Source organism: Pseudopodoces humilis, chromosome 21, assembly GCF_049639895.1.
Source record: "Pseudopodoces humilis isolate 2021_Gansu_Grassland_sample_001 chromosome 21, ASM4963989v1, whole genome shotgun sequence".
NCBI lineage: Eukaryota > Metazoa > Chordata > Aves > Passeriformes > Paridae > Pseudopodoces > Pseudopodoces humilis.
In genome coordinates, this window is record NC_142220.1 from 9,758,961 (window position 1) to 9,773,698 (window position 14,738).

Genomic DNA, 14,738 nt, shown 5'->3' on the forward strand with positions numbered 1-14,738 from the left:
TTATTTTATGATTCTGTGACTGTAGAATTCAGTCTGGTGGCTGGGTCCAAGGTGTTTATTGGAGCCAGTGGGATGCAGGCTGTGATTGATGTTGCCAGTTTGCTGGCCTAAGGTATTTAGAGGGATGATGGAAACGTGCTTGTTCCTTTATCCAAAGAAACTAAGTCCTTTCCATTGACCTTAAGCAAAGGCCTCAAGGCCAGATATTTTTTCCTTGCTTTTAATCGAGTACAGGCTCCTAAAGTAAAAGAGAAAAATGATAAAATCAACCAAACCCCCTCCCCAGTCCTCCTGCCTGTGGTATATTTTAAAATTGTTGCCGTGCTGTTTCATATTGAAAAAGTACCTGGCATAGCCCTTTGCATAATTTATTATTGTTGTTCACCAGAAGAGGCTCCAGGTGCTGCACAATAAATTTCCCAGGGCAGTGTCACCCTTTGTTTCTGACACCTGCTGTGTGACAGGCTCAGCTCTGCAGGGTTATGCTGTGGCTGCCTCAGGCACAGGTTACAGGAATATTTTGGGTGAAGCAAAGTGCTGCTGTGAGAGCAGACACAGACTCCTGGTCTGGCAGCACTTCCCATGTGGCCAGTGGAGCCCTCCAGGTTCTCTCCAGCAGTGTTTCACCAGGCTTGGCACTGGACTGTGACTGTGAGCCGTGTGTTAAATGCTGCTCTCCAGCTGGAAATTGCCTGATCCCCAGTTTGGGCTGGAAGCTGCTGTCTGATCCAAGTGCTGCACTCTCCCATGGGGGAGCTTCAGCTCTATTATACAAATGGTGTTTCCATGCAGGGTAGCATCAAGGATAATATTAAAGGTTACCAGTGGGTTTTGGAGAGTCCAGAGACTTCATTCTCAGGTTTTGCTTCTGGGAGTTTCCAGTCTGAGGGAACTAATCTTAATCTGATTGCAATTTCTTGCCCTCTAAGCTTAACCTACTTTACCAGGCCTGGCAGTGGAGGTATTTATAGATGCTGGAAGTGCTGTTGGATGTAGCCCAAAGTATCCTGCATTGCCAGTCATGGAGGTGGGTGTCTGCTGGTGCAGCTGTGAGCTGCCTCCCACCCCCAAATCATGCAGATGTCTCACTAAAATACTGTCTAGTATGTTTGTTTTGCTATGGAGTGTGTTCATGAAGGCAGTGGCCTTCCTGAGTCCTGGATGCTCCTGGCTTGGGTGTTTGTACTCCCTAGTTGGAAGCACACTTGGGGCTGTGGGTGAATTATGGCTAAATCCTCTTTCTAATGAAGTGACTCCTAAAAATGAGCATACTTAGCTTATTCCTGCAGTGCAAAATCATCTTTTCAGATTTGAATGCTGACTCTTGGATTATACAAAATTGAAGGTTTCATTGAAGGGCTAAAAACGTCAGTTAGAGACAGAGGCACTGAAAATATTTAAAGTGAATTTCCGTAGTTGCAGTTCTTAAAACTAATAAGTCAAACCCTAGGCCTCTTCTTTCATCCAGGCTCCTCAAATAGAACTGCATGATATGCTGAAGTTCTTCAAGTTTTCTTTCAAAATTTGACTAGTTTTTTCTTGAAAAATAGTTTATCTTGAATGTAAGGCTGGAAACCTACTGTACTCCCAAATTAGTTGTGCTGGTATTGGAGTAGATTCATGAGCAAGACTGGAAAGGAAGGAAATATAAGTGCAAAATTGTAGGTTGGAAGGGTCTGTGGGCAGGCAGAGCAGCAGAAATAAGCAGCTGGAAATCTTGTGAGCATTCAGGATGTCAGCAACTGCGGGGCTGCAGCTCTGAATGCAGGTAAATGTTCTTTGCTGTCTCTACATCAAAGCAGGCATTTTGTTAGCAGACAAGATACAGCAGTTTGGTTATTTAAAGCTGTTGGAAGAGCAGAGATCTGTGTCGTTTTGTTGGGTTTTTTTCCTGTCTCATGCTAGAGTTTGCACTAGCTTTGCTTGGAATTACCTTGGAAGAAATCAGAACTGATAGTTCTCTATTAAGAAAATGACCTCAAGCATTCAGCTCCGTTTTCAAATGGAAGTGAATAATCCATTCTTCCCCATTTCCTCTGTCTTTTTGTTGATGTGCTGTATTATTACAAGGGAGAGGTAGAAAGATTGCACGGTTCATTACAGACCCATTGACTTTCCTTCCTGCTGTTTGCTGTCACAGCTTCTGTTTCTGCGGTTGTATCTCTTTTTTTCTTCTGGTTACAGTAAGGAAAGAGAGCGCAGATTTGATTCCTGGTGTATCATCACTCCACAAACAGAGAGTGACTTCAGCATCTGACCAGAGAGAATATTTACCTGTGCAGTGTGACTCACTTGATCGCTGTGACATGTGCTCAGGCTGTGGCAGCAAGAGGTTGATCCTGCAGAGTTGAACCAAGTGGAAAACATTTTGACAGGGATCAGTTTGTACCCTTTCAAGATGGAGACCTTGGAAAAATCCATTAAACTACTGCTGTTTTGAAAATCTTACTGCTTGAAAAGGGAGCATGTTGTTCTGTGTAACCTGAATGTGGTAAGCAGTGCTCTTGAGAAGCATGCAGGAATGGTGGTGAGGAGATTCTAGGAAGAAGTTAGAATTGCTTTTTCCAACAGGAAGTGACTCAGAAGCTTGAAGAAAAGACCAGGGGTATCCTGTACCAGCCACAGTGTGTCCAGCAAGACCAGGAGACTGACAATTCCCCTGTGCTGGGCATTGTTGAGGCAGCTTGAATCCCTCATGAGAAGACAAACTTTGAGGGGCTTGAGCTTGCCCAGGGAAGAGAATGGAGCTGGGGAAAGGTCTGGAGCTCCAGGAGCAGCCGAGGGTGCTGGGAAAGGGGCTCAGCCTGGCAAAGAGGAGGCACAGGGGGGACCTTCTGGCTTTGCACAACTCCCTGATGGGTTCTTGGGCTCTGCTCCCCGGGAACAGGGACAGGAGGAAAGTGAATGGCCTCAGGCTGGGCCAGGAGAGGTATATTGGATATTAGGAAAAAATTCTTCAGCTGTCAAGCATTGGAAGGGGCTGCCCAGGGATGTGGTGGAGTCCCATCCCTGGAAGTGTAAAAACGTGTGGATGTGGGGCTTGCGGCCATGGTTTGATAATGAGCAAGGTGGTGGTGCTGGAGGGTGATGGTTGGACTTGGAGATTTAAGAGGTCTTTTCAACCTTAATGATTTTGTGATTCTGTAAATAATAGATGTCCTATGTGAAGTAAAAATAGTAGTACACAGTCTAACTCTGGAGGAATACTTTTGGTCTGCATGTGACCTGCTAGACAGCTGTTTTTTGTTGTGTGAAGGCTGGTTGGCTGTGGTGGTGGTAAAGGGTTCTCACAGTGATGAGAACTTAACTGCAGAGCCAAGTGCCTGGATTGATTCTGGTAACTGGTAGCAGCACATAAATAATTCTGTCCTTGGCCTAGCACCCATTCACCAGTGCAGCAAGGAGCACGGGATGCTGTGGGCCTGAATTTTTCAGGGGCTGTTGTGTAGGTGCTTTTCCCAGTTTCTTTTGGCTGTGATCTATGGAATGCCAAGGACTGTGTGTTTGGGGGACATTCCTGGACCTCAGTTCCATGCACAGGCCTGGTGGTAGAATCACATCCTTTTAAAAATAGTTTTGAGGATACCACCAGCACTACCACTTCAGGGCTGGGATGATTTGCAATAAAGATTGGTACCTTATGGGTAGATTAAATTATTTACAACCAGAAAGCTATTTTTGGCTGTCTTTTTTCTTCTTGGAGAGCAGTCTAATGTAGGATACAATCCTGTTTAGATTCCCTCAAAATATAAGGTAGTACCTGCCACTTCTGCTCATCTGAAGTCCAGGCCATCCAGCTTTCAAATATGGTCTGGACTTGGTATAATGATAAACATTCAGCTGAACAAACCCAGTAGTCACAGCTGGGAAGACCATAAGTCAAGAAAGTTCATAATTTCAGGTCTGGTGTTAAGGATTACCCTAAATTGTGAAAAAGTTATCTATTGCAGGGTTTTGGTTTCTTCCAAATCATTCTCTCTCCCATAATGTTTACTGTAAAAGTTCTCAGAGAAGTAGATGTTATAATGGTCGATGATTAGAATCGTGTGTTAAATTAGCAGAACCTTTAAAAGACAATTTATATAGGGTGGCTATTTCTGCAGCACATTTTCGGGCAGTTTTGGTCACACAGCTTTGGTGGTGATGGGCATTAGTGAATTCCAGAAGCTCCGTTACCCCCACAATCTCTTTGTTCTAGGGAGGCAGGGTGGTCTGTAATGAACCTGTGTGGAGCAAAATCACAGCAAAACTCCATCTAAAGAGGCTCTTCTGCCTTCAGTTAGAATGATGTGTGTGCAAGGAATAGAGACGTGGAGTCAAAAGTCTCTTTTAGGATGAAACTCAAGGTTTGGAGTCCAGAGCTGAAGCTATGGAGGCTGCTGAGGAGCACAGTTTGCTTTAGCTCCCCTCAGACTTCGCTTCATTTGAGTCTGTTGTTTCACTTACAGTGCTCTCCATGTGATCTGCACTGGATGGAAATTCCTGGCATTTCTCAGGATGTTCGTTTTTCCCGGTCACATTCCGTGTTCATCAGCTGAGCAGAAACAAACCATCCTGTTTGCTTCCCAGGGGCTGCCTAAGCTTCTGTGTTTGTTGGATTTGTAGAAAATCCAGCTTCAGATGGTGGATTGACATAATTGAAACTATCCTTATAAACCTACTGTGGTAGAAATCAATAGATCAATATTTGACTGTGTTACAAAGCATTCTATCCCTGGGTAAAAACAGGGGGAAACTTGGTGTACAAAGCTTACAAATAGTAAGAATAGGAGAAGTTGTGAGGAGATTTTCTGATGAGGTTTGTAGTTAGTGTCAGTTTTAAACTTGGGCCACTTCAAGTCCAATATTCTCCTGAGCTGTATAAACATTGGTGTGAAAAAATCTTACAACACAATTGACAGAGGGCTGGCATTTCAGGCGTGTCAATAAAACAGACTCAAAGGATAATAGAAGAAATCCCTGGAGCCTGTGTGAGGGCGGATTTGTGCTGCCCTGACGAGGGGCCATTCTCCACAGGTTCTGCCCAGCAGCAGCCCTGTGCCTGTGCAGAGCTGGGGAGAGCCCACAAACAGGGCGAGCTTTCAGGGATAAGCCTTGCATCCTCCAGCCCCTTTGCAGTGGTGAACTCTGGTTTTGCCCTGTGTGAGGGGGAGATGCCCCCAGGGAAGCATTCAGAAGGAGTGTGCGAGGTCGGTCAGGCGATGGCACGGTGGTGTGACAGGTTGTGCACTCACACAAGGCCCTCTGGTTCCTTCTTGCTGCAGACCTGCCCTCAGCCGTGTGCTTTGCTCAAGGGACAAACACGAGGTACAAAATGCTCTGCATCTGTGCTGGCTGAATGTCCTTAGTGTCAGCTTGAAATGGGTTGTTTCGGTGGGAGTGGTGAGGCACAGGCTGCCCAGAGAAGCTGTGGTTGTCTCATCATTCAAAGTTAGGTTGGATAGGGCTTTTTTTGGGAGGTGTCCCTGCCCATGGAAGGGGTTGGAATGAGCTGATCTTTAAAGACCTTTCCAACCCAAAGACATCACCGAGGAAGTGGGTAGCTGCGGGGGGATTCAGTCACGGGCTCCTGGGAAGGTGGGGGGAGAACAGGCCTAATTTGAGCTGTTTTGGTCTGGAGAAGTACAGGTTTCCTGTGGGCAAATGGGAACAAGACAGCATCCTCTGCACCCCAGTGGGAGGGCTGGCGAGGGAAAACTGCCTTTGTAGTCCTGATCCTGCTGTTGCTTAAACAGATCATCTCACCTTCAGTGGAAAATACAGAGACAGTGGCTGGTGCAGTGACCAAGACCCCTCCCACACTACTATTTATTTATTTTGTGTTTCCCACTGCCTCCTCAGTTAACTGCAGAGCATTCCCTTACCTGGTCACCCCTCAGGCACCCTCTGCTTGGCAGCTAGCTTGGCAGAAGGAACCTGGTTATCTCCATTTGCTGCTAGCAAATGAGGGTCAGGAACCCCAACAGTTACCCTGTGCTTGGAGTGTCACATAAAAACCATCCCAAGGTGCCCTTTCCCTCCTCAGTGCCATCCCTCCAGGTCCGGTGGTGTGCCCAGGCTGTGTGTGGCAGGTCGGGACTCTGTGCCCCGTGGGTGTACATGGAGGATGCTCAGCCCTGGGGTTGGAGGTGCTGTGGTTGCTGGAGCCCTGACAGGTGATCCAGGTGCTCCAGCTGTTCACAGGAGATGCTGTGGCTTTGGCCATTGCCTTGGAATGAGCTGGGGAAGACCTTGGTATGAGAGCTGACTCTGTGTCACCATCCCTATGTCCTAACACAAGCTGTGATTTGCTAATGTTGTAAAATGTAAAATCCTTTTCTTACAATATGCCATTTTTCTCTGTTTATTTCCAGATGCTCTCAATATTTTTTGCTGACAAAAAGTTTACTTTATGTTCGTTGTCTCCCAGGTAAACGCAAAGCGCTGAAGTTAAATTTTGCAAATCCACCTTTCAAGTCCACAGCAAGATTTACTCTAAATACTTCTGGAGTTCCTTTCCAAAATCCACACATGTGAGTATAAAGCCAATGGCACAACTAGTGGAACAACTTTGAAATTAATTAGCCAGCACCCAGTGTTAGTTAAATGCAATTTGATTAGTCCAGTTATTTGTAGGTTGTTTAAATCTCTCACTTTGAGTCATTTTTTTCCAGAATTAAAAAAGGTTAAATTGGGATCTTCTTGGTTTATGCTGTAGCTAATGCTTTCCAGAAGTGATTGAATTGAGTATTGTAGCTGGTAATGCTAGGTACACCTATAATTAATGTCTAGACTGATTCACTGTTGTTTTCCTATCTCTTTATTCAGCTTATTACTTTTTGTTAGAATTTCTTGTTTCTATGTTACTTGTGAAAGCCATAAGTGTGATAGAATTGTTTTCAGCACTAAAACAAAGATTGAGGATTATCATTTTTCAGCAACAGGGAGATGTTAGGGGAGTTATGCAGAGATTAGGTCTCATTGAGTTTTCTAGCCAGTTTAGCCCCAGGATATCCCTGTCAAAAGTCTGAGAGCAAGTGTGGCACAGAGCTGTTCCTGACTCTAGTAAATACCAGGGTACATCAGCACCAAAAAGATCAGCTTTGTATCCTCAGATCCACCAATCTAGCTGGACAGTGCTGCTCTGCAGCTGGTCCCTGTGGCAGATGCAGCAAGCATGCAAAAGATGTCCCACATTTTTCTTCTCTAAGGTCTCAGGAGTTTTGTCAGTGTCAAGTCTCAGAAACTGCACCTACAGCCTCCCTGCTGCCTGAGCTCTCTGTCCCTGTCATAGGCTGCTCCTGCTTGGCTCTGCATGTCACTGCCTCTCTCCTGGAGCTCAGTGCCTTCTGCTTCCCTGCTGGGGAACATACCTGGACATACCTGCTGGGCTCTGTTCTGGGAGCTTCTTTATGCTGGGGATTTTCGAACAAACTTTTATCAAGTTAGGAACATGTTTCTGATGAGTCATTGATGGTAATTACAATATAGAGAAATTTCATAAAATAGTTTAGATGATTCTTAAAATCTTGAGTGACCTGTCCAGCAAGTCCTCCTCTTTCTTTCTCTCTCCTCTCTGAAACAGAGTATTCTTATTGGTTATAGAGCTCACATGGTTATAGAGCTCACATTTAGGTATTCACTTTTTGTGTCTCATCCCATCATCAAACTCTTGTAAAGATTTTCTGCAGAAACCCTTTTGGGGCTCTTTCATCTCCCTGACCTTGTTAGTGAATTAAATAAATTTAGTCTCAGCTAATGAGCCCCCACCATCAGCCATCTATAGGGATTTGACTTTTCTGTGTTTATCTGTGTGGATTTCTGTCTTGGATTCACTGGAAGTCACAGTGGCTCCTGTCTAGCACAGAAGAGCTTTTGTTGTTAGTCTATGGCATCTTAAGTTTCATGTTTGTGTGATTGTCAACACTGTCCAAGACAGGTGCTGCTCTTTCTTTGTGGCAGTTGCAGTTGTTGGCAGGGATTGGTTAATGGCATTACTAGGTCTGAGGGCTTGCAGGTGTTTGGGTTGGGTATGATAGCTGTTCAAGTGCCAGAACTGATGGTGATGGTGTCTGTGCTAAAGCTTTCTTAGGAGGCTGCAAGCTCTAATGGCCATGTCTATTTGAAAGAGATGGATGCTATTAGCTTGGTTGTTTTCTCTGTGGTTTCTCTGAGGCTGGCTGAGCTTGGTTGCAGCAAATTGTCCTTGTGTCCTTTGTGTCCGTAGCAGATGCTGTTCCTCAAAAGCAGCGTTGATATCTTCTGATTGCACGCTTCTGTCAAGTGTTTGTCTCGCAGCTGATGTATCTCCGTCTCCTGCCTTCTTCCCTGAGATGCTGGAATGACTTTTTCCTCAGTAGGCTGGAAACCTTTTCTAGACTTTGGATTTGAACTGGGTATTTCAGACCTCCTCGCCCAGACATGTTCCTGATGCAGAGTGTGTTTCTGTTCACCAAGCCACTTCTCAGCCTGGTGGAGGCGAGCAGCCTGGGTGTCCTCCTGAAATGAGCACTGGCTCCACACTGCTGGGGATTGTCCTGGACAGGCCCTGTTGGTCCAGATGGGTGGATCTGAAGATACAGAGAGGTTAATGTCTCACATGAAATTCGGGGTTCTGCGGTTTGGATCCACCTATCCAGGGGTGCCCTGTTGCTTCTGCCCGAGATGGTGTGTTGAGCAGCAGAAAGCAAGGCAGGGGTTAGGAAGGAAGGTCCATTCTGGTTCTGTGACTGCATGTGATGGAGGTGGTGTGTCTTGTTTGGTTCAGCTGGAACTGCTGCCACCAAATCTTCTCAAAGTGCAAAGAGATTTTTCATCTAGGCGTAATATGTTTCTTACCTGTCTCTAGGGCTTCCAGCACAGTTGTAAACATAATTTTACATGTGACCTGTACAGGATAAGGCAGAATAGAGCTTGAATTAGAGGCAGTAGTTGGGGAATATAGTTCATTTTTGAATGGATGCAGTCTAGAGAAGGGGTAACAGTTTTATTGATGGCTGATGCCTGGTCAGAGTCAGGGAGGCTGTGTGATTACCACACTGTGCAGGCTGGGGAGCAGTTGAGGGTGTGGAGACCTTCCAGGTTAGCCCAGGCTGACTTTGCTACTTAGACCAGATTAACAGCTGCTAACTTTGTTTTCCCTGCAGCAGACGTTGCAGAGGCTGGAGGACCCAAGCCATGGTTAGGGTGAGCTCTTCAAATTCCAACCCATTATACCAACTGGAAAGCATCCCACCTTTTACCTCATCTGTCCTGTGTCCAAGTAGGATTTAGGTCACAAACAAAATTAGATTACTCCGTTATCTATGTGGAAGCTTTACAGAGCTGCTTGCAGCTGGTTGCCTTTGCTAAAAGGAGATTCAGATCACACTAACGAGTGATGTGATGAGGTGTGACTCTGGCTGTGCATAGCAGGATTTCTGGCTGGGCTGTGCTGCCCATTGCTCTTGAAACCAAGATGGGAAACCATTTGGCTGTAGATGAGATTCTTGATTTTCTGGAAAGCTTTGTATTCTTGTGCCGTGATACCTGGATGCTGATTTAGAGGATTTAGATCAACCTGCTAGGAAATGGACGAGCACAGGGAATGTTTTTTGGCATCTGGTTGACAGCATGCTGCTTCCTGAGTGTTCTGTCTGCTGACCGGGAAATCTCTTGACTTTCAGAGTTGTCACCTCTTGAGAACCTGATTACAAGAGCCTTGCAGATTCACTTGGACAGGTGACAAAGTGAACTAACCTTTCTTAATGTACAAACTTGATGTTTGAAGTATCTGGTGTCCAGTTGAACTCCACAGTCTCCCTATAGCTTGTGGATTTATTGGGACTTAAGCTTTCCAAAGCTGCCCTGTGTGAAGCTTCTCCTTATGACACCTGGAAGAGTCACACACTTTCCAGAGAGCTGCCCCAAGAGTGTGTTGGATGTTCTACTGAACTGTCAGGGCTGGATTCTTCAAAAGCTGCTGGAGGTTCAGTCACACATCAGACTCTCCTGCTTCCTTTTTTTCTTTCTCTATAGTTTGGAGACTGTTTTTCCTGGAAAGGTTTTTTGTTTCTTTTCTGGCTGTTCCAAAGCCTCTCTGAGGTGTCTGTTGCTCTTTCAATCTCCTCTTAGGCTTTCCCATACCCTTCTGGCATGTGGGGTCAGGCTCTGTAGCTGCATAGCCTGTAGATGTTTATTAAGTAACTTGAGAGAGTTCCTACCATTTTGGGAAAAAAACCCCAAAACCTAAACCCCAAATAGGAATATCCTAAACTTGCATGTTCCCTACCACTTATGTGAATTTTCCTGTAAATATTTCTCTGTCTCTTCCTCATATCTGTACTTGTCACTTCTCATCTTTATTATTACTGATTTCTGTTACCTTTCTGCTGTGTGATCCTTCCTGTGGCAGGGAGTGCTGCCTGGAAGCCTTGGAGGCGGAATTCAGAGTCAAAGATACCAAGAATATGAATTTTTTTGTGTGACTGAATCTGTCTCAGTTCCTGAAAGTTGCAGAATCTGGATGTAATCACTTGTATTTTCAAGTCAGCACAAGTAAAATGCAACCTCCAAGGCCTCAGCAGAGATATCTCAGTGTTTGAGGCAGCCTGTGGTTACCAGGCTTTCACTTTTCATACAAACATCGCTGTAGGTTCAGTGCTGCAACAATGTTTCTTCTATAGTTTTTTCATTTTTTGCAAATTGATGATTTTTACTTTGTATTTAACCTTCCTCTTCCTTCCAAGAGTTTGCAAGTTCATTTGACCAGTGATCTTTTCATGACAGAGATTATGTGGTCTGTAATACACTTGAGTGTCTCTGGCTTGGAGTAGGTCACTGCTTCAGAGAAGGTGCTGCCAGAGTCAGTGTGAGATTTTACTGAATGTGCTGATTTAAGATCTGTTTCTTTTATTTTTTTTAAATTTTTTTTAACTTCCCAAGTTTTGGTATTTCTTAAGTGCAAGTCCTCTCTGTGAAGGAGCTTTTTGCTGTCTCCAGCTTCCAAATTAAACAGTCTCTAGCAGCTTCCACATCCCTTGGAGCTTCATTACCCTGATTGTTGTCTTCTTTCTGTAAGGGTTTGATATCCCAGCACCGCTCTGCTTCTGACTTTAGGCCTTCTGTGTCTGGAACCAAAATTTGGACCTTGTGTATCTCCATTCAGCTAATTCACATGGATTTTTCAAGGGTGCTGAGCACCTGCCTTCCTGCCACATTGCAGGGACCTGGGCTCCTCAGAACTTCTGGAAACCAGTGAGCCATCCTTGGTGTCTAAATCAAATCCAAGCTGATGTTATGTGCTGACCTGACTCCCATGGGTCCCAAGTGCTTCATGGGTGCTGAGTGATTGAGCTGTGCAATTATAAGTTGTTGCACAAATCTCTGCATTCCCCATCCTGTAGATGGGTAGCTGGAACATGTTGTCTTTTGGAAGAGGCAGAGGTTAGGCCAGAAGCTCATGACAGAGAGTTCAGCAGGGATCTCTGATCTGTGATCCACAGGTAGCTCTGTGTTACCTGTCCCATCTGGGTGTGGTTGGGAGCTGCTGTCCTGGTTCTTGTGCTCACAGCCATGGTCAGAGCTGCTCATTTGGGGGCAGAATTTTGGAGTTTGTACCTTGCAGCCTTGGGGTCAAGATGCATAACAGGACCCCCACCCAGGGCTCAGGGTAGGCCTGTCCCTTCGATGGTGGGAAGAGCAGTGATGGGTGAGAGGATGGTGATGGTGCCAAGTCACCTTCCAAGGCACTGAGACCTGGTCTGGCCTGCCCAGACAGGGACAGCAGCTGGATCCTGGGGAAAAAGAGGAGCTGTGGTGGCAGAGGTGTTGGGTCATCCAAGGTGGGAGAGGCTGGAGGCTTCTGTGCCTGTCCCTGGGGCCCTCATGGCAACACAGCCATCCTTGGCCACTGAGCTGGGACACAGATATTTCACACACCAAGGCATGGATGTCCTGCAGTTCCTAATTCAAGATGTGATGGCTGATGCTTGGGCTGCCTCCTCAGGGCTGTTTTCCATGGCATGTTGGGAAAAGAAGGTGGGATTGGGGTAGTGGCAGAGCTGTGTTACCTGTAAAGGTATTTTTAATAGTGTTGTCCTCACTTTTCCAGGGACACTAAGGTGGTGTCTGGGTTAAGTCAGTCAAGAGTAGTGGTTTTGAGTTGACTACTAGATATTTTTTCTACTTGGTTGAATGGTGTGGAGAGGGGTGAAGCATTCTGGGTCAGTGGGAATGAGAAAGTTAGAGCAATGAGCTGGAAATGTTCATTTTCAAACTGAACTTGACTACATTCAACATGAAATCTCCATCAGTGTGGCCTGCTGGGACATAGTGTCTGGATGAAAGAGCAAAGCTGGGGATGTTTCCCTTGGGCAGGAGTTTCCTCTAGACTTCCCTTCTCATGCCTGGCTTTTGGTGAGCTGTGTTGCCTCCCCTTCATCCAGTGACATGGCTCTGTGGTTGACCTGTGGTTGGCCAGGTCCTTCCCTGAGACACATATGAGGCACCATCCTTGACTCCATCCATGCTCATGGCAAAAGCCCAGTGTTTGCAGCCTGTGCAGGACCAAGTTGCTGCTTTGGGGGTACCTGTCATGATCCAAAGCCTGAAGGAGAGCTGGGGGTGACCATTTTCCTTGCTTAGTCAGTTTGGTTCCAAAAGCACAGGTTTATAAAGCTGAATACAAGGTCAGAGCTTTGATAATACCTTGTGTAGTCTGCTGAGGAAGACAATTTAGGGAGGTCTGTCATCCTGGCCATGAAGAATTGGAATTTTCCCCATTCTGCTTGCTGTGCATGAGATGAAGGATGGTGCTGCCTTTCTTTGAAAGAAGCTACAGAGGATTTGGTGTGGTTTAACAATTTTGGGTTTATGTAATTCCTCTGGTTGTGTCCTGATGGTTGTGAGGCAGCGCTGGGTCTGGCAGGAGCAGAGCTGTCCCATCAGTGTGCAGTAGACCCCACGAGCTCCTGCAGCCCTCTTCACACATCCAGGGGACACGTCTGCTCCTGGTACAGCTGCATAACTCACACCAAGATGTAACTGCTTCTGGGCTTGTTTCAAGGCAGGGAAAGTAGGTTGAAGAGTTCTGAGTTGGTATCAACTCTTACCTTCATGTTGTTGTGTTACCAGAAGCAAAATTTTCTCCCTTTCTTTCCTTCCCTTTCTTTTGAGGCGCTGCATCCACCTGCAAGAACAGGTGTGTACATGCTCCAGGAAACCCAGTTGTAAGGCTTTCAAAGACTCCAGGATGCCATAATACCTCAGTCTTCTCTGGAGGGCTCATGACAAAATGGGAGACCACAGCTACATTTCTGTTGGATTTTGCATAAACAGCATCTGGATCTTTTGTATTCTTAGAGTATTTTAAGATTGGTGTTTGTCCCTTTACCATTTTATGTGGAAAATTCTATAAGCTGTTCCAAAAACTTGCATTTCATACTTTGTAGAGAAGGTGAGATGTGATGCCATCTCTGAGCATTCAAATGCTCTGATCGATTTTTCACCAGTAACTTTTTATGGTTAAGAGGTACAGGCAAGATCCAGAATTCCACTTGAAAGTCAGGAGCTGCTAAAATTTCTCCCTTTCTCCCTCCTGCCGTGAGAAGTCCTTGGGATTTGAGCTTTGATCCCAAGCCACCTGTGTGTTTCCTGCATCCCAGAGTGTCCCAGGGATGCTGTGAGCTGAGTGCATTGCTGCTGTCCTGCCCAGGAGGGAACGCTGGGCATTGCTGTGCCTGAGCTCATCAGTTTGTAAGGCAGGCTCTGATAACCCATCAGATGGAACTGATTGCCATTACATTTTTTTCCAGGGAGCAGGAGATGGTTTTGCTCATCTTGCTAAACCACCTGAGAGCATGGGGTGCCCTCTTGGCTTTCTGTAGTTCCATTCTTCTAGCCCCATGAATCTGCTTTCTGAGCTTGTTTTTTTTTTCTTTTTTTGCTCCAAAGTCAATGAGGCCATAGTTGTCCCATCCTCACATCCTGTATGTCTTGGGGACTGCTGTCCTGGCACATGGGTGGAGTCCTCAGGCTGAAGAGAGCCCAGAATACCCCTGTTCTCCTTTCTTCCTTGGGCAAGTGCAAGTTCCTATGTGGAACGTGCTGCTGTTTGGAGAGGAAAATGGGATGAAGCGGAATGTTCTGTGTAACATCTCTGAATACATGTGTATAAATATATTTGTGTGCACACACAGGTTTGGTCTCTAGCCATTTTTTGGATAAATACCTTGTACAATAATTATTTACAAGTAGCAAAGAAGATGGCTTATGCATTGGGCTGAGTTTAGTGCCTGTGTGTCTCTGCTGTGTTGAGCAGCTGGTGGAGCTGGGCTCTGACCCTGAGGGGCTGGCAGTGTCACTGTTAATCTGAGATGGTCAGGCATGGACCACCACAGTTTGTATCTGATTGGACTCACAACTTTTTAACTCCAGATGGAAAACCACATTCCTGCAGGAAACCCCTATAAATCAGCTCTTGGAATAAACGCTGCTCATTGCTACTCCGTGTACTTGGGATCCCACATTTCATCAGAGCAGGGCAGGCACATCCTTTATCTCTTCAGACTTTTTTACCACCTCATAGTAAAATGTCTTTTGTTTTCCCCTGCCTATGGAAAACTGAGTCAACTCTTCTACTCTGTGGGTTCAAACTGAAGGAATCAGTTATTACTTTAATCTCCTGTACACATCGAGGAATGAAGAATGAAGAGAGAAGAGTCTTCAGATTCAGAGACTGCATCGACCCCACGGGTCTTTGTCAACATCTTCTGTCCTCA

General features: G+C 45.7%; 1 protein-coding gene across 5 annotated transcripts in view; it reads left to right on the top strand.

Annotated features, from left to right (window-relative positions):
• The window catches only part of MAP2K4 (mitogen-activated protein kinase kinase 4), a 67,540-nt gene that overhangs the window by 20,629 nt on the left and 32,173 nt on the right, over positions 1-14,738 (top strand). For all 5 annotated transcript variants that reach the window (XM_088065588.1, XM_088065587.1, XM_088065586.1 and 2 more), the window contains exon 2: positions 6,410-6,512. In XM_088065588.1, the coding sequence (XP_087921714.1) occupies positions 6,410-6,512 (103 nt within the window). The remainder of the gene's footprint in view (positions 1-6,409; positions 6,513-14,738) is intronic.